This window comes from Strix uralensis, chromosome 4 (genome assembly GCF_047716275.1).
Source record: "Strix uralensis isolate ZFMK-TIS-50842 chromosome 4, bStrUra1, whole genome shotgun sequence".
NCBI lineage: Eukaryota > Metazoa > Chordata > Aves > Strigiformes > Strigidae > Strix > Strix uralensis.
This window is the reverse complement of record NC_133975.1, coordinates 96980877-97001220: the sequence shown is the minus strand read 5'-3', so window position 1 is coordinate 97001220 and position 20344 is coordinate 96980877. Positions and strand designations below refer to the sequence as shown.

The window sequence follows — 20344 nt, the reverse complement described above, 5'->3', positions numbered from 1 at the left end:
TTAAGATCCATTTCTTTAACTAGCCAACCGTTATTTAATAAAACAACGCATCTGTGAAATAATTCTGTAAGACAGTAGTCCAAGATATACTATTTACAAAATATGCAGAACATATTTTGTTCTAACCTGAAGTTCTTCCCAGAGCTTTGCCCTCATTTCTTCACCTTGTTTTTTAATTGCTTTCTCCTTAAAATGCTGTTTTGCCAGTATTGTGTCAAGTTTATTCATTTTCTTTATAGCTGCTTCAATCTGAGGATCTACATCTGTTTCTTCGGAATATTCCAAGTTGGAAGAGTTTGCTGTAGAATATATTTAATGTTAGCTTGAAGCATTTCAACCTAAAAAAAACAAAACTAAAAAGCAGTACAAGCAATTTGATAACCACCACAGACAAGAGTACAATTATTCTCAAGCGTGTTCATTTCTAAACCTGTTTGTAGCAGGGAAAAATATAAAAGTCTTTGTAACAGAATGCTGAATCAAACTCTGAGCTGTAGCAGTTGGATATGGGGGCATGGGGGAAGATGACCCCCCCATTTTGGGCAAGTGATTCAATTCAAATTTGTAATAGAAGTGTGACAAATCTCCACAGTATCAGCAAAAATCACAGACAAAATAAGCTTAAAAATAAAAAATAATTTCTTCAGCCTGACTAGAATACATATTGAAATGTCATTCATTAAACTGAGTAATTCTGGGGTTAAGAGAGACTCTGTAATATCTCTACTTCTAAATGTTATAGAAGTTTCAGTCTTGACTTATCTCAGCCAAACTAGATTCTGATACTGGTTCTAGAAAAATGTTGTTCGGAAAAATAGAAATGGTGAAACATTACGGTAACTACCATTATTTAATTAAAATAGATTTCTGTATTGTCTCTATTTTTCCTAAACATGCACATTACAATTTCTGATCACTTTTAGCTCTTCCCCTTCATGCTCTGCCCTCTTTCCTGGTTAAATTTAGCTTCCATAGCAAGAGTAGAGGAAACACTTGTAGCACTGTCCCTATGCCACAGACTTGCAAGTTTTGGAGTCCTGCAATACTTTTTCATTTTTTAATCTTTTGAGGTCAAATGCTTTTCACACCCGTTGATCCCAAGCATTTACTGTCACGCATTAGTCTATGCCATAAAAATTGCTGAGTGATACAACAAGGGGAGAGCTATAAAAATCTAACTGAGCTCCAGGGAAGCCCCAAGGAGAGAAGATAAAAGAAGAGCATTTATTTCAACTGGCCTGAACCCAACAGATGGATTTGAACTTAAAACTACTGAGTGAAGCTTTGAAGTTGAGTTCTATTCAATTTCTGTTCTGAAGAAATGATTATGATGTCAGATGACCAGCACTGTGGCACTAGATAGAATCACCACTGGATTCTGCATTATTAGATTGACCGAATCTATGTAAAATTCAAATACTACCATATCACTAAAGAAAATTAATATCCTTTAATAAAATAATCTTTAAATAAATAATTCATCCAACACCTTTTGAATATCACAATGCATATACATTTTCAATTTGTAATATTTCTTTATAATGATATAATATACACACAAATACACTATGGTCCCAAACTCTCCTAGAAGCACTAACAAGAAAAGGGGGAAAAAAAGTTTTATTGCACTAGTCACTGGTTATATTGCACTGGTCACACCTGAAAAGTAATACCTGCTTTTGCATCACTCAGTTTTCCCTCGGAAGATTCACAGAATTTCAAAGCATGTGTTTCAGTGCTATCACCTCCAGAATCTGAATTAGAGAGACATCCTGAAAAACACGTGAAAAACCCTTTCACAATAAAACAGATGTGAAATAAACTTTTAAAGATACTGTTTGAGATGTTAACAATTAAGAGACTAAAATACATTTTTGTCAGTTAGGGATCACCACAGAGCCTCTGCAGTGGATTATTGTTTTAAAAAATGGTATCTACTAGTACACCAGGACTCACGTTAAACAGAGGAGCAAGAATCAAGGGATTTCTTTTGACACCAATTCTGTCACAAAATCTTTTCTAAACTTGAAGAAGGGATCCAAACTTTCTGCTTCACATACTGGCCTTTGCTTCTCTATTTTTAAATATTCAGAAGCTCTAGAAAGTTAATTTATTACCATATATAGAATGCCAAAAGAATGACATCTGAAGCATTTCTACAAGTGCTTTCATTAAAATGAGATATTGCATATTTATATTTAAAGTATGTTACTAGTGTTAGCATTGTTCAGTTGTTAAATACTATAACTTACCACGACAATTTCCAATTTTTTGGACTGGTGGACCATTAATAGGATAAAAAGTTTCTAAGAAATTATCATGATCTCTGTGAAAAAAAACACCTTACTGAAAACACTTTCTAACATGGTTCCATGGAACACATGAAGATGGTTTCTCCTGATCTTTTAAGGTCATCACCAAGGCGCAGGTCACAGATTAGATGCCAAAAGACATATGCTGTAGTGGTAATGACAGTAATAACATATTTCTTTCAAAGATGGATTCAAAATAGTAAAGAGAAGTGACAGTATGAATTTTGACACCTCCTCTTCTAGAATTTTACCTATTTGCATCCTCTTTTCCCTCCACCAGTAGAATTTTACCCAAACTACACAAGCATGGTATTTGGTCTAGTCACAACACAAGACAGTGTTTGTCATTCCCACGCCTGAAAACTCGTTGGGATTCAGTACACTTCTGAAGAAAGAAGGTCTTACTCTCCACTGTGGTTTGCTGATCTGTTCTTACGTCCTTGACATCAGATTTCTCTCTATCACCTTTGTCTTCTTCTGCACAGCAGTCTTCTAGACTGCCTCTTTGATGACTACCAGCCAAACTGACAGGTGAATCAACCTATGAAATGCAAATTAATTACTCCATAAAAATAGAAATCTTTGGGGGGAAGCAAAAGATAATCATAATAATCACATACTATCACAAAGGCTAACAAGAATTCTGTACAAGACTGCAGAGTACTTCTTAAACAGAAGAACCATTTTCAGATCTGCTACAGAGTTCTGCTTCTTAGGTATCATTTTGATTCTCAACGTTATCATTCCACAGACTGCCAGAATTGGGAATGCCAGGTTAGGAAATGATTCCAAAGGTTTATGCCATTTCTGCTGCAGCAGAGGGTACCACCAACCAGTTAAGAGTCTGTGTGTACAACAGCCTGTGCACCAGGTAGCATCCCAATCTCTTGCTCATACTATGGAGTTTTTTATAGTCTTTGAAGGGCTGAAAAGATTATGCTTAATTCATCACTTTCAAGAGATTACAATTTTCATGCAATAGCCTATGATGTTTAGGTCAAAACCTGGATTCAGAGAGATCTGATGTTAACCTTTACTCCCAACTGTGAACCTGTAAAAAAATATTTTAATACTTCTGTGAAGCCTCTAGGTATGATCCCATTCTACAGACAGGTGAACAGAGATACAATACAATTGGACTAATCTAAGTAAATCAATCTAAATATCTAATCCCCAAGTCCTTTTTCATACCTCCCAACAACCATATCACATATCCCATTACCAAAATTAAGTTAATCCCTGATACTAATTTTCTCAGAGGATGGATGAACACCTACTTCCAACAGACTTTGCTGAATCCCTGGAGCTGACATGTTTCTTGGAATACTACAAAAAATTTTTTAAAACTTGATTCAAACATATCAAACATTCAAACATTCAAAAATTTAACTTGTGAGGATTGCTCAAATGCTTTTTTTTAATAAGCAAAATAATTTTTATTCCAACTTTAAAGCACAAGTGGAATGGAGGTGAAATTCTGCACATACTGGCTCATGCACCAACGGTCTATGGCTGCGTATCTACACATCATTGCCAGAATTTCAAATGTTTTTCCTTAAAATATAATTTATTTAATAATCTGATTAAACATACAGAGGAAGACAACCAAGTTTTCCAGGCTGTAGTGCTGAATAGCCTTTTCTGTGGCAAATATAAAAGTAAGAGATTTTCAGAAAAATGAAATTAAGCATCATTCCATGCATGCATAAGCAGCAGCCCACATTCATGAACTTTCACATAACACCTTAGCACACCTGCAGAGCCCAGAAATCCATACGAAGCTAAAAAAGCAGAATCTTATTTCTTTGGCAATTGACTAAGAAGAATTAGGCATAGTTTCCCTAACCTGCTGAAAGTGAAAAGAATTACCTTTGGCAAACATGGCTCTGGTGTTAATAACTCCATAGATGTATTTAAAGATCTACAGTTAGGATGAGCTCTTGAGCTAGATGCAGGCCTTGAAATTTTATCCAAGCTCCCCCTTGTAATATCCATTGTGACCTAAAATTGGAAAAAAACCCAGAAACAACCTTCCAAACTATCAGTTTCATAATAAAGCAACAAAGCAACACAAGCCCGGTCATATTTCAGATGTAGATTAATCAAGTTTCAAATCCCTTCTAGCAATTCAATCTTGAGAGACCTTTCTAATACAGACTAGTTTGCCACTCAGATATACATTTTTAAATATATGTACAAATATATATTTATATTATCAAGCCAACTCAAGTATTCAAATGTGCTTACTGTCAAAAAAACTTCAAATGGCTTAAATCTTAAAAGTAATCTCACAACAAAGGAAATGTCATGGCTCTTTTTCTTTTTTTTAAAAAACATGGGACTAGCAAAGTTAGCATCAACAAAAGAATGAGGGTATTTTATAGACATCTTGAACCTATCAAATAAAGCAGCCAAAAGCTTTTTATATTCAGTAGTTCTAAAGAGAGGGAGTTCCCAAACGCAAACAAATTACATTCCCAGTCCCAACACAATTTTGAGTTTAAACAACAGAAGTGCATGGTTCTCTGCAAAAACTGCGTGAATTCACAGGAATTGGCTATCTGAGTATGTGACACGCACCAGTAATTTTCAGAAGACCCGCATGAATACAACTTCATGTTTCAGTACAAAGAAACAAGGCAGAGTCACGTATACAGGTCCATACCATGACACAGTATAAAGAAGCGGGCAGAGAAGAACAGGAGTAGTTTATATTCATTCATTCACTTCAACTCATGGATCTCACTCCTTCACTGAAGAGGCCCCTCCACACCGCTGACCACTTGCCCCAGGACCGATGCCGGTCGCGGCGGCAGGCGCTCACGGGCGCCCACGGGGCGGGGCGGGACTGGGGGGGACGGGGAGGCCCCGCCGCCCCGCCCGGAAACCCCCTGGCCCCGGGCGAGCTCTGGCCATCTCTAGGCCTCCGCCACCGGCGGCTGTTCCCCAACGTCTGAGGACTTTTTTAAGCGCTTCTTTCATTTTCCCGGGGCGGGTGTTGAGGCAAGTGCAAAAGACCCAAAATAACACAAGCGAAGAAGCCGAAAATAAGCAACAGCTGAGACCCAAGGGATTCCAGAACAAAAAAATAAGCATACAAACAAACAAACAAACAAAAAATAACCTCCCGGGAGGTCTCAGCAGGCAGGCAGGAAGCCCTTTCCCGTGCCCGCATCCCGGCAGAGCCCGGCACCCCCGGCAGCCCCGTCCTTACCGCGGGAGGGCGGCAGCGCAGCCGTTCCCATGACGACCGACTCACCGAACTCTCGCGAGAAGTGCAGGATTCCGCCTGCAATTAGGGCGGTACCATCGCCGGGCGGGGGTGATGGTGGAGGGGTTGTTCTTAGCCTGGTCCCAGGGATGAACACAAAATCGAGCTGTCAGTTGCTCGCGGAGCCTGAGCCGCTGCTAGCCCCCGGAGCCCGTCTTCTCCGTCCTGGCAGAGAGAAGTGCTGCATGGAGAGCGCCCTTGGCCTCCCTTCCCCGCCCAGACAGCTAGGCTGTGCCGGGCCCGGTGCCGGGCCGGCGGGATCGCGGCGCCGCTGCCGGCGTGGCCTTGTCTGTGTGGCGGGGCCGGGCCGTGGGAAAGGGGGAGCCGGTCTCCGAGCCCGGCTCAGGCTGTCGCCGGGACGTAGAGCGGCGGCGGCGGCGGCGAGCGTCCTCCCGCCGGGCGTCGGTGTGTTGGGGGGGGCTCGTCCTTCCCTGGCGCCGGTGCCTGGCGGACGCCGCGGCCCGCAGCAGCCTGGGCCCGGAAATAATGCCCTGAAGGACGGGTCGGCCTCAGGGCGTGCGGGCACGGAGCCTCAGCCCGCCTCTCCCAGGGCCCCGGGAGAAGCGGCGGGGCCGGTGTCCCCGGCAGGGGGCGCTGCCGCCCGCCCCTCGCGCGGCGCTTGTCCCGCGGGGCCCCAGGCGGGGGCGGGGGCGGGGGTTGCCCTGTGGGGTCACCGTTACAGCCCGGTGGCCAGCGTGTTGTAGCCCTGGCCTGAAACCCTCCTCGTGGTGGCATAATTCTCATAGCTGCTGTCTTTCCCGCTTCAGTAAAAGAACAATTTTTGATCCAGTGTTTAATCCAACAGGAAAAAAAAAAGTTACTGTATTGAGCCTTTTAAACGATAGATCAATGCTGTGAATTATTTCTTTTGGTAGTCTGTTTGTCTAGTCTCCTGCATAAATTGTGTCATGTTTACTTGTAAACGATAGTTGAATGACTTTTAAATAAACTCATTAAAACTGTGATCAGTTTTTTACCTGAATATTCACTGTTAATAAGGAATTTAATTAATAAGGGGAGCGTAAGTACCTTTCTAATCCCATCCCTTTTTACGCCTTTTCTACGTTTAAATAGGATGTGAGGATTAATTCCTGTGTTCTGATTAGCTTGTAAAAACTGGACACAGTTACTGGCCCCTACAACTTCCTTTGATACCCATGTATGTTAAAATCAAGTTTTCACTGGTGGCAAAAATTTACAAGAAACGGTTTGAAGAAACAAACTGCATCTTGTTCAAAGTAAGGTTTTGACTGACAAATTATTCTGCCAAAACCTTACTTTCTTGAGGGCATGTATTCACTGTCTGCAGTAGAGTCTTTACTGATGCCTACAGTGTATGGCATTTTACTGTCACACTCCTGGAAGTGCCAGTAAGAGAAGAACAATTTTTCTCATTATTTGGTGTAGTAATGATGCAATGTGGTTTACAGTTAAGAGCTGAAGACAAATACAGAAAATAACAGTGGTGAACCACGTGTATTTTAGCCTCCTTCCTAAGCACGTCGAGCTCCAGGTATGTTAGAATTCTAACGTAAATCCTGCAATTGCTCATGCAATACCATAGTGGTCTTTGGAATGTGTGGTGATTTCCAGATGGTGCAGGTCATGATTTGAAGCAAGAATAGAAGACTGATTGTTTACATCCACAAGTTGAGTATCTAAGGCCAGTAATGACAAGGAGAAAAGAGCAGAATGGACAATCTAGTTTAGAACTAGCTAAACTAAACTCTGGCTTCTGCTGTATTAGGAATGATATCAGCTATGCATAATGAGGTATGAAATCAGCTAGGTATAACTACCCAATATTTATTTATTTCCACAGTAGAGTATATATGCTTAACAGCTGACAGAGTTTGACTTGCTATCACCTTCCCATATTACAGACTGCCTACAACCTCAGAAGAGCCCATGAAAGGAGTGTCCAGCTCTGCATTTGGTAACAAACAGACATAGAACTCCTTTGAAAGTAGTGCAGGAATAGGCTCCTTACTGCTGCTTGTCCACACAGAATCAGTGAAGGTTTTCAATGAGGCGGTCACACCTGAGAATAATGGCTTAGCAGGAATATCTCAAACCACAGTTGATCTTATGATCTGTGAGTGTTATGTGTCCTAGAAGACCCACAGAGGAAAAGCACAGGTTCACAGAGTTCTCCTCAAATCCTACATATCGGGCCATTCATCTTCAATAAGAGGACTGAACTTTGTAAACATTAAATATTACAGAATCTCAAAACTGTTACAGGTGTATTTATAATGAAGTTTGAACTAGAAAGAACAAAGGGTATGATGATTTAAAAAAAAAAAAAGGGGGGGGCTGAATTGGAAAAAAACTTCTGTGTCTAGGAAGGGCACAACACTCCAAGATGTGCTTTTCATTCTAAAAGATAGGTTACAACATGATGAAGACGCATTTAGACAAGCTGTCTTGATACTCAGAACACAGTCACCATAGTAACAGAATTCATTTATCTTTTTCTCCCTAAACCAATCAAGAAGAAACACAAATGAGGGGGAAAATATAGGGAACTCTTACCTTCATACTCCTCTGCTGAACAGCATTTTAATACATAAATAGGTAGCCAGAACATTTTCATTGTCTCATACAGGTTGGAGAGCAAATTATCAAGACTTTGTTTAATGCTTCGTAGTTATTTGTCTTTGATATTTTTAATATTCTTTTGTGTACTCATCTGAACTACCTTTACTTTACTACAGGCAGTATTTGTAAGGTACACTGTAACAGTTCTAGTACTCAGATCAGGAGAAGCACAGGTAATTTTCATTATATTAGTTCCCCTAAATGTTAGGGGAATAAACAGACCCTTTTCTTGAAAAAGACAAGTAGATGATGTATTAATATCTTTTGATTGGCCAAGTCAAGGGCAAAAAGGCAGGAATTTTGGGCCCTATTCCAACTTTTCCAGAAGCCCTTAGTGAGGATGAGTAGAATTCCGCAGTGTGCTCCATCAGCAATAGTGATACAGCACAGTAAGCTGTCAGCTGAGGAGGAGAGGCTAAACTAAAATGCTAAGTCCAGAGTCAATGGTAGAACTTCCATTGTTCTTAATAAATCCAGGTTTTCATTCTTTGACTTGCATTGGGAAAGGTCCTGCCTTGACAAGACTGTCTTCCATGCTGCCACATCCTCTTCTGCTGGAAAACAGCGGAGTTTAGGAAGCAGGAGATCGAAACAAATTGTGTTGTGCTGAAATGCCTCAGTGCTGCAGGGTGCAGTGTGTTGGGGTTTGCTACTGGACAGGTGCAAGGGGAGCAGAAGAATGAGATCCTACAAGTGTCTGAGGACCTTCCTCCAGGCAAAAGTAGAGGGCTTATTTTTACAGAAAATGGAGGCAAAGAAGATAGACTACTGCTTAGGTAAGTACTGTGCACAAAGGAGTTTTCTGGAGTAAATCACCATCTCAGTGCATTATGTTTAGCCAAGGGAACCTCAGGATGCAGAACAGCTGTGTAGAGAAACCCTGGTTTGTGCTAACAAATGTGTATTCAGGAATTGGATCTAACTTGATATTTCTTATGCTTTCTTTAAAAAATAGTCCACTTTCTCCTCACAGAAAGAACTGCTCCTATGCATGTACAGAGAGGCTTTCACTGAGATGGAGAATGCTTCTGCATCCCACTCTTGTATTGCTGTCCCTGAAGAAAGCAATCAGAAAAATCAGCCTCTGTATATTCTTCATCACCTTTGGCTGCTTTAGCAGCTTAAAAATAGACAGGGAACAAAGATGATACTGGGCTGGTGCCTGCTGTTTCCCCTCTGTGTCCTCCGGGGGAGAGGAGGAATGAACTTGCTCATGAGTGCAAGCATCTGCATCTGAAGTTCTGCAATTTTCTACAAGATGTGTTTTGTTTTGTTGTGTTATGTATTCCTAAACTGTCCTTGAATTACGAATTACTGAAGATTGCAGTGACTAACCCTGTGGTCCCAGTTTGATAGTTAAAGACATCATTATAATTCGTTTAGAAATCCTGCTAATATCCCTACTTTGCACAGAGAAAGTCACTTTAATCAAAATAAGAAGCAGTCTTTTGAAGAGGTAAGAATGTTTAAGTTTGCAAGCAACAACTTCAGCCATATCTTTTGGGGGAGGGTGAGTCCTTTAAACTCAAAAAAAAAAAAAAAAGAAACCTCGACCCCTTGATTATCTCATACTGGCTCCTATGTAGGTTAAAGCACAATTACACAGTAACTTAAATAAGATTAGAAGGCAGAGATTTTGCTTTTTTGATGTTTACTTTCTTTATCAAATTATGCAGTGCAAGGTCAGGTGACATGAATGAGAGGAACTACCTGAGTTCTGTGGGACATGTAATCACCCCCAGAGCTGGTTACCGTCAAGGCAGCTTATGGGACAGTTCCTGTTTAGCTGGAACGAGCTGCTAAGAGCCAGTCCTACTGATCTGGAACCACCACCTGGCTAACCTCTCCGTTCTTCAAGATACAGTCCACTGGCTATATCCCCAGAATCAGGGAGCAGAATAGAAGAGATATAGGGTTGTATCTGTTACCAATGAAGTAGATACAGAGTTTCTGGAAAACAACTGCTTTTCTCTGGAAGTCTACCCATTGTGCAAAATACACTGTTGCCAAGTAGCCAACCAATATAGCATTATTTGGCCCTCAAGGACTGTGTGGGTTTCTTCTTTTTTTAATTTTTACATGATGTTTGTCTGAATTCAACTATATTTCTTGGGAATATCTAGAAACAGTAAATTGACATTGTCCCCATAGTCTTTTCATACTTTTGAAAGGATTTCTTCCTTTAATATGAGCTCCATTTTCTATTTTTCCCCCCCTAAGTGCTATAATAATGAGTTTTAACTTTCCTTCCTTCAAGTTTATTCTCCAGTAGCAAGATTTAGCCTTTAAATCTATCTGCACAGGCCAAATTACCCTAGGCTTTCACTTCTTCAATTTCCACAGCTTTGCCTTGCACTTCACTTTCTTTCATCAGTAATCTGGAGAGAAAAATTTATTTTACCAACACCTGTGGCAGTTAAAAACAACCACCATAGCAAAAAAAAAAACACCCTCCACTTTTGCTTATCTTTAATGTGATGATAAAGAAGAAAACAAGTCTTGATTTTTTTTTTTCATATTGGATGCTGCAGAACATTTTACCCTGTCTTAGATTAAGTTAAAAATCAAACTCTACAAGTCAAATACTCCATCTTGCATAAAGAGTTGCCTGTATTACTGTTTTCTGAAGACAATTCTAGCTCAGAGACTGTATTATGAATTTTACAGAGATTATTTTTTCTATGCAAAGATGTGCTTTTGTGTATTTTTTTCCACTTCCCTTAAACATTCACATGGACAAACTGTTGAAAGAAGGACTAAACCAAAACATTCCCAAATAATTCTTTAAACCACCTTAGTTAATTCCTTGGTGAAGGGTTTCAATGTCTTCAGATACAATCTGCTAAAAAAATACAAGCAAGTTTTTACATGTGTCCTCACTGAAAGAAAAAGATGGTTTTGTCTTAACAGTCAAAAACCACCACAGACCCCTTGCTTTTCAGATATGATAAAACTAAATTCTACGCAGTTTGGCTCTTTGAATTTATCATTGGCATTTCATGCAACATGAGAGCTGAAAAGGACAAAACTAAGACTAAGTTTGCTTTCCTCAAAGGAGTTGAGGAATCATTTATCCACATTCATTCATCACAGAGACTTTGCCAGTATCTATATGTAAGTGGGCCATAAATATTAAATGAACCAAAATTCATATGGAAACTATAACTCATTCTTTGCTTTTGAGGTTTTTAGGATTTTTTGAATGGCATCTCTTCTTTCACTAACTCTGGAAAAACAAACACTCCATTAAATTACTTTTTATCAACACTTAAAATGCCTGATATGGTACTTCTCTACCTCTGCCACAGAAGGAACACCTTTTCCTGGAATATTTCTTCTGTCTGATTTCAGGCAAGCTATGTCTGCCTTCTCATCTCTGTATCTAAGAAGCAGGGCAGCTGGGGTTCCCACCACCCATCTGGACCCATTGAAGACTGCTTCTCACTCCCAAGCTGAGACATTCCTGAACTAGCAAGAAGTGAAGTGCACTGAAACCAAAGAGGAAATGCAGAAAGACATCATTTACACAGTAATTTATAAGCTTTTTTTAAATACATTTTTATTAAAACATTTGCTTTTAATGCCTTGTAGAAATCCACCACCTTGGAGCCATCATAAGCTGCTGACTTTCTTCAAACATGTCAAAGGAAGAACAGGTACATCTCCAAATTCTGCTTCGGCAGAATTTTTTCTCACTTTTAACATTAACCGGTTGGATTTAGTATGTTACTGTGAACTTGGCAAGATTCTTCACCTTGTCCTTTTAAAAGTATGCTTTAAAGAAAACTACTTTCATAAACAGGCAGTAACTACAGATAAAGGTTCAGCATGCACCAAAGGGCTAAAGTACAGGAAAACCACAAGGAATACACAGATGTTACTAGATTGTGCTTTTAAGAAACTACCCACAAAGACAACAGTGAATGCAGATAAGGAAGAAGGAAAGACTACTTGCAACTGAACAAGGATTAAAATGCCAGGGTTACAATACTTTCAGGTCATCTAACAGACTGATACAGTTTAAAATTCACACTTAGTATAAACGAGACAACATGCCTGTGATGATGCAGGGGGGCAAGCTGCAGCACAATGCCTGAACTCTCATAGAAAGGCTGGTGTGCTGATATTAGGGATGACATGACTCTGATTCACTCAGGAATTAGGCACCAGATTTGAAAGTCTCGTGTTCATACACTGGGTGGTCTACTCTGTGAGACAAGTGGAGTAGGATGATTGGTATCTGTATCTGTGAAGGTAGAAGGAAAACCTCCCTACCTCTGACAATAGTGAGCAACGGCACTAATAAACCTTGCTTTTTGGGGTCTGTTATCAGCTTCCTCACTCAGCAGTTCAGTACAAGGCTAATAGCATTTCTGACCCATTTCTTTCATTTGCTAGCTTTCCCGTAAGAAAATGGCAGTGTGCACCAGCAGATGAGTCTGTTTTCAGGTTGACCCCGTGGTTACTTACACAATACATACATTACACTATTGGGACATTTGTATATGCCCTTTATCACAGGATCAAAGTGTTCTATTTATGCCCTTGGCACATACATACTTGTTTACTGCAGTCAGGATTTGTCCTGCATGGTCTCCAATCCAGTTTTTACTTAAAACTACAAGAATATATGGGGGTTTTTTTAAAAAAAAAGTCTTTCTCAGGTTTGACACACATGACAATTTGGGTATCCTTGACTTTGCTGAAGTTTTAAGCCAAAAAATAATGGTTTAGGTCTTAAAAACGTTTAGATGTTTGGCAGATAATGGGTAACTAATTTGTGCAAAAAGTCCAGCAAGTTTTATTTTTAACACTGATCTAAAGAAATGGGCTTAACAGAAAATAGATATACTTAATAGTCCATCTTACTTCATTAATGAAATGTGCAGAACCTTGCTGTGTCTCTTTACCGGAGGTTAGGACTTACTTATCCATTTTGCATCTGTCTTCTGCTCCCTACAGCCTTTACTATTAAGTTACTTTGATACTCAGTCCATTTTAATACAACATGAGGTTTCCCAGCAAACTGACTGCTGTATTTCCATACTTCAGCCATACAGTGTTCCCAAAGCCATATGTACTTTTTCAAAGTTAATCAGGCAGGTATCATTGTAGGGACTTCACAGATAAAACTAAGAATCATCATCTTTTGATATATTATTTTCATGAAAACATAATAATAAGGAACACTTGTATATACATTTCCCTTTTGTTTGTTTGTTTAAATTATATTTGGCACCAAAAAAATCAGCCTGTAACAAATTTCAGCATAACAAAGATCCATGGGATCACACATATAATAGAAGGTGACCTTTCTCTGTCACTTAAAGCTCCTGCTCTTACTAAGAATCCACCTTGGGAAAGATACTGACTTTATTGTTTCTGCTGATTTTTCTTTCTGCTTTACACTTAGGCTGTTTTGTCTGGATTAGCTCTTCAGGGGTATTCCCCAAAGGAGGCAGGAGTCGCTTCTTACTGTTTCGGTTTTCTGAAAGCCACTGTGGAGGCAGCTCAAAGGGTCCAAAACCAAACTGCATGGAATACTTGTCATTTACCATATCAGCTTCTGTGGGCACAGCTGGTGCCACCTGAGCTGCAGAGTCTGCAATTGTCTGTGGTATAAATTTGTGAACCGAAGTCACTCCTACCTCTAAACTGGTGGTAGGAATTTCTTTCTGTTGAAAGTCACCAGAGCCAATGGATTTGGTCTCAGTCTCCTCATCTTCCGTTGGCTTGAAGATTTGCTGTTGCCCAATATGAAACATCTCCAGAAGCTGGCTCCCCGAACGGACACTGGGCTCCAGATTAGCATCTGCAACACCACCCAAGCTGACAATGTTTCTCCTGCTATACCTTCGGTGCAGCTGTACTAATGTCCCCACTAAGCACTTCCGTACTGATTTGTTTACAGTTAAAAATAACAAAGGATTGGCCAGCAAAGAGACCTTGGGCAACCAAATGGCAGTGAGGAGCAAGAAAACTGAAATATCTGAAATATTGAGTATGGTGCGGTAAATCACCAAAGTCACATAGGGGACGCTGCAGAAAATAAATATCATAACCATGGAAAGTAGCATAGCATGAAGCTCAGCTTCTCGCTGGGAGGCATAAGGGATAGAAATTGTATTCTGAGGGGTCCTTAAGGCAGCTATGATGACTTTTTTCTTCTGGCTGGCACTCAGTGCCCTGCGAATAAGGATCATAAAGAGAAATACCACCGCCACTGGTATAATCACAGTGGTGATGTTATAGATGATGACGTATATCAGGTGGCCAAGGGAGTAACTCCAAGATTCAGAACAGGTGGACATGGCATAAATATCAGACACATTGGCCACAGCAAATACTGGAATGCTGGCCACTATTGCATGGGCCCAGATATAGATAACCAGGTCTCGGGATTTTGCATCAGATATTTTTCTTTCCAGAGGGTATAAAACAGAGTAGTACCTGTTGGAAAAAAAAAAAAAAATACAACTGATACAATGCAAAGGCTGAAGTCTATAACGAGCATACTGCTTATGAGAAGCCTCTCAGGAGCTGTCTGAGCATAATGCCCCAAATCCCTAACTGGGTTGCCAACTGACTACCTGCTTATGAGAAAGATAAAAAAACCACAAGGGTCTGCCTTTGCAGGTCTGTCTGTTAAAAAAAAAAACCTTCAAGATCACATTATCGGTGGTGAAAAATTCTTTCAATAATTGGGACTATATCACTTTGGCTAATGTGTATTAACATTATTTTGAAGATTTCATCATTTACTTACTTGTAAACTGGACAGTATATCGCATACAGCACAAAATTTCAGAAAACATGATGGAGGCATAGATATGTTGCAGTAAAAGGCCAGACTCACAGTTAATTTGAAAAGCTGCTTTATGACAGATTTTTTTCTCTGGATATTTGGAAAAAGCTGTTGGTCACAAATTACATGTACCCATCTACTGGAAGTACAACGGCGTTTTGTTTTGCACAAGCTCTGGTTGGCAAGGCCCTGAGCAAAAGAGTAGTCAAACACTAAACATCTGTGCATTAAAAAAAAATAAAAAAGTGCATCTCTGACATGCACTTCAAATTTCAGGCACTGATTCATTGTTTGCTTACTACTGTGCACTTCTAAGCTCACAGAATTTTCATGAGAGACCTATCCTTTTACTCTTATTGTTATAAGTGGTAGCAGTTTGTGCTTTTTGTGAGGAAGATCACAAAAATACATTTGTCAAGACATTAACATTAAAGTAAGAGACATATCACTCTATTAGGTATACAGTTTGTTTTTGTAGAGCTAACATATTCTGTGGTGAGACACGATAACAGATTAACAATAAATTTACCTAACATGTATAAATCCACAGTTTTAGTAATGTAACCTGTATTAAACCAGTATCTATCCTTCCCAAAAATATCTAACTTCCAGTCACTGTCAAGATGATAGAGCTGTTCATTTAGGTGGTATCAGTGACTGCTAATAATAATAAGCAAGATGAATGGAATCCAGAAAATTAGACAGTCCAAAGGGCCACTTTTCTTTTAGCCTGATCTTCTACATACAAAACCTCTCTGAATTAATTTTGGTTGTATTAATATTGTTTGGGGTTTTTTTTAAACAAATCTACATTTGAAATTTGAAATTGATGGACAGTCTACCTCAGGCATTGGTAAATTCTTCTAATAGGCAATGTCTTTCAACTTCCACAGTTAACAATGTGCACCTTGTCTATAGTCTGCAGTTGTCTGCTTTCAAGTTCCATTACTGAACAACAGCCATTAACAGAAAGAAAGAAACGATAAAAACTTCTCTGAAGACAAATCTGTAGACTCAAAGTCCTTTATAAATGTCCAGAGACATCAGAGTAAACGGAAAAGAAAGGTTTTCAATGTTACAGAGAAGAACATTTATCCCAATACATTCTAGAAAGAAGCTGTACACTGTGAGCAAAGCACTGGAACAAGAGCAAGACCAATATGAAAGGGAGAAAAGGGTTTCAAAGGGAGAAAAAAGAATGAAAGATCAAGGATCCTGGCAAATTTGCTCTCTTACCTGTCAAGAGCAATGGCTGGAAAACTAAGGATGGTCACTGAGCAGAAGACTTTGTGCAGAAATTTGGCAATTCTACAGAAGAGCATCGTATAGATCCACCAGCAGCAGTGTGGACTGGCACTAAGAGCAATGTCAAAAGGCACGCAGACTAGGCTGGCACAGATCCCCGAGCAGGCCAAATTCTTAATGAATCGGTTTGTTACAGATTTAAGTACCGATGTTCTGCAAGTTGACCACAGCACCATGATGTTACCTGCGAGCAGAGACAGGAAGGATTAAAAAAGAAAAAAAAAACAAACACCAACCACCCTCAAAACCCAACAACAATAATTTTAACAGATTTGAATGTTCCTTACTACCACAAATAAAAATACTTGTTTGGAGTTTGCCAGGAGTCACTGATTTGAACCATCACACTGCTCAAACTAAAAAGTCTGTAATGGCTAGTGGCTTTATAAATTGGGTGACTGGAAACAATTACTCTCCAGCTATCTCCTCCCAGCTTCTAGTAATGAATGAATTAGGGAATTTCAGAGGCAAATGCCTAAGTAGGATATCCAAACCATGTTTTTTAGATGCTTATATTGACTCCTGCAATAAATGAGCCATCCTGAATATTCAAATATAGAAATTTGCTGAAGTGTTTATATTTTAGTAATCAGTGCATAATTCTTTTTTAAATATAAAAATACACTGTAAGTAAATATAAACATATTTAAAATATAAATATAAATGTATGGTTTTAATCTGTTTGCCTCTGTGTGTAAGTGGATCACAGCAGCTTGCTTTTCTTTCCACTGGCCACTTCAATGGCACAGACAGGCCTATGTGAAGCTACATCCAGAAGAAATGTCTTTTTTGTTTCTATATAAACATAGTAACATGTAATTAAACAAATGGGACAGGCAAAAAACCAGAAAGACTTGATGCACATAACTTCACAAAAGTACACACAGAATGCAACCCACTGTTTTGGATATTCAAGCCCTACACATTTGTTTCAAATAGGGTGAATAGATGGCAGTGAAGCAGAAGTGCAGAGAGAAACCAGCATTAGCTAAAACAGTATTTTTCCCTTATGATGGTATCTTACTCTATCCAGATCTCAGAAAGATATATCGTATCATAGAAACAAATTAACAAATTTTCCATCGTAAATTTCCCTATGATTCTAACTCACACAACAACAGTACAAGAGTAAATGAAGCAATGTGTTCTTACTGCGTGCAGCTCTTGGCCCCATCTAATGCATACCAAGATGCCAGCAAACTCACACTCAGAATCCAGGATTTTATCTCTCCTTTAAAAACCTGACTTTAGCAAGATGTTTGCTTTTTTTTTAATTAAAATGAAAGAAAAGAGTGCTACCAGGAAAAAAAAGGTTTAATAGAACTGTGCAAAAATGGAGATGAATTTAATATTAAAGTCTTATCTTGAATGCCACAGAACACCCACAATTCTCAAAGCTTTTGCCGCTTCCAATTAATACAAGTTAAGGACAATACTATAGGTGAAGGAAATGCAGACAACCACTATATGACCACAGAAATGTTTACTTGCCCAAAGTGCATTTTATGCGTGCAGAAAAACTCCCAAAGACAGGTCAGCCCACAATGGCTGGCAGTGAAAATCACACACACCGGTACTTAACTACTTGCTGCAAACTGCCTAGAGTGCACTCAGCTCCGCGGACCCAACATACATGGAACTACACCACATGTTGTCTCAGCAATAGCTCTTCCTTGGTCTGGTCAGACTGAGAAGTCCCTTTCCCCTGTGTTTATAGGGGCAGAGGGCAGTGATCTTAAGGAGGGAGAGGTGCTGAGAAGCAGACAGTCCTGTTCAGGCTTCCCTGCTCCCTGTCTTTTTCACTCTGGCATTCCCCTCTCAGGACAGGTGACCCATAAGAGGCAGCAAACCCTTACACTGATCAAACACCGTGGCAGGCACCTTCTGTGGTACCCAAGCAGATGGAGATGTACTAGTGCAGAGCTAAGGAGGCAGGAGGATCTCTGCTAGCACAGCTGAGCGGGGCATACACATTCTACATCTCGTAACCTGGTCCCAGCTTTCCACCCATGCCTGCACAGACACCGTTTTGGCTCAGGCTCCAGCACCTAACACCTGGACATTTTAGTGCCATCTTCAGACAGAGCATTCAAAGACTCACTGACAGCAACAGGAAATACAAACTTTCAGAGTGTGTTAAAACTGAAAGGGAGCAGGTGAATGTGCAAGGTGACCAGAGCAAGTTAGAAGCACACATTTTAAAAGATACATGCAGATCATATATTTCTAAGCAAGCTGTCCAATTGAAACTGAAAGGTGCCTAATGTCTCAGCTAAAAGTTTGTCACACAAACATCATAAGAACAGCACAAAAACATATGCAAAGTTTTCTTGGAAGTTTCACAAGTAGTTTTTGTAAACTTACAAGGCATCAGAGTTATTTTCAGAAAGCTTTCACCCTTTTATGAAATGATCTGACAAAGAAATGGAAGCAAATATACTTTATACAACTCCCCCTAGTAATTCTTCGCAGTGGTTTTAATGGAGAAAAATCTCTAGTGAGATTGATATCATAGATTCATATCGCTTGATGATACTATCCCCTAGCTAATCAATTCTAATGTAGTTTATTAAATACCTCTCTATCTGTAAGACACTAAGCAACAGACAGTCGTTAAATCATCTTACCAGACAGCAAATCCAAGACAAAAATATAATGTAATAGCTCAGTGCACAAGACTGATTAAACTATGTTCAAATTTTCATACTGAAAAAATACTGCAATCATTCTTTGTTATCCAGTTTACTGCACACCAGAAAAAAATCTCCTGAATGACAGATATTAGTGAATTAGTAAAATTCTCAGCACTGGCCAAATTATGCAGCTGTGCTCAGTGCATAGCTCACGTGTGAGCTAGTTGTTTTCCACTAGCAGTAACTACATGGTAAAGGCCAGTATCATCTTAATAAAATGTGATTCTCCTTTATTTTATTTCTCCTGGAGATGTACTGTGCAGTACCACCAGATCAACCAAAGCTATCTACCAGCATAAAAATACTGCTTGCTAACACAACTCCATTTACCCTGCTGCTGCTGGACAGCATGCAGAGTTGAGTTCAGCTTCCTACCTCCAAGAAAAGTTAAATTTTTCTTACTGCAGACATCACATGTTGCTGATACTATATATTGTAGACACTTACCAGAAGCTCTTTTGAGTTGAAGCGTAATTGATTTATGAGGCAGTCAGATTTGTTAGTGTTTTTGTAGGGTACCTACAAATATACATGAAAACAGCATCTTAAGCTGCTGATTGAGACATGAAAAAGCAGCTGCAGCCCCCTACACTTCTCTCTGTTGACACTACCGTTCTTTGGCTTGATTTTTCCTCTGACCAATAAAAAAACCCCAAGCTTTTATTTGCTGAGTAGAGTTTTCCTATGGTTCCCCACATAAAATCCAAGCAAGATCATACTCTTATTCACATGGCCAATGTGTATACTAAGTGGCAAGTAACAAGAAATACCAGAAAACTTCTTGATAAAACAGTGCACCATTTCAATAGAAGCATGTGGTATTAACTTTAAAATCTTCCTCACAGGCATACCATTTAGGTCTGCAATACTTGAATGTCATTTGGAATTCAATTTACTATATATTGTGTCATGTGTCTTATGCAAATTCCTTTTTGGTAGCTGACAAAATATTGAGTTATGTATTTACCATCTGATGTGTTTTAAAGAATGGAATCATCATCTGGTTTTGTCAGGTGCTTTGGGTTTGACAATATATTCCACAGGCAGTATTCAATCAGTTGTACTTAAAGCTTCCTAAATTGCTAGGAGATATTCAGTCAATCAAACCACTCACTTTCAAAAATATCTCTAACTCTCAAGTTATTGAAGAAGTACTTCTCACATAGTAATAATTTATTATTACAATGCCCTGGAGTAGGAGGGAAGCTGGGGGTTTTTTGTTGTTTGCAGGTTTTTTTATTTAAATCTTTCATCTAGTTTGAATTGCATTGATTTTATAACCTTACTTCCACAGCAAGCTTCACCTCTATTAGAATGAATATAAATGAAGAATAGAAAAATAAAAGAAATCAGAGAG

The 20344-nt window shown here is 39.3% G+C and overlaps 3 protein-coding genes across 5 annotated transcripts in view; 1 reads left to right on the top strand and 2 right to left on the bottom strand.

Annotated features, from left to right (window-relative positions):
• The window catches only part of FSIP1 (fibrous sheath interacting protein 1), an 83128-nt gene extending 77075 nt beyond the window's left edge, over positions 1–6053 (bottom strand). The window contains exons 1-5 of one of the 3 annotated variants that reach the window (XM_074865201.1): positions 5527–6053; positions 4182–4313; positions 2718–2853; positions 1674–1772; positions 127–299 (exon numbers count right to left, since the gene is read on the bottom strand). In XM_074865201.1, the coding sequence (XP_074721302.1) occupies positions 127–299; positions 1674–1772; positions 2718–2853; positions 4182–4307 (534 nt within the window). In that variant the 5' untranslated portion in view covers positions 4308–4313; positions 5527–6053. The remainder of the gene's footprint in view (positions 1–126; positions 300–1673; positions 1773–2717; positions 2854–4181; positions 4314–5526) is intronic. The other 2 variants (XM_074865200.1, XM_074865202.1) reach the window with 2 other exon arrangements.
• THBS1 (thrombospondin 1) overlaps positions 1–20344 on the top strand; it is a 147679-nt gene that overhangs the window by 99641 nt on the left and 27694 nt on the right. The window lies entirely within an intron of this gene.
• GPR176 (G protein-coupled receptor 176) overlaps positions 11718–20344 on the bottom strand; it is a 45221-nt gene continuing 36594 nt past the window's right edge. The window contains exons 2-3 of the mRNA XM_074868150.1: positions 16226–16478; positions 11718–14634 (exon numbers count right to left, since the gene is read on the bottom strand). Of these exons, the coding sequence (XP_074724251.1) occupies positions 13527–14634; positions 16226–16478 (1361 nt within the window). The 3' untranslated portion in view covers positions 11718–13526. The remainder of the gene's footprint in view (positions 14635–16225; positions 16479–20344) is intronic.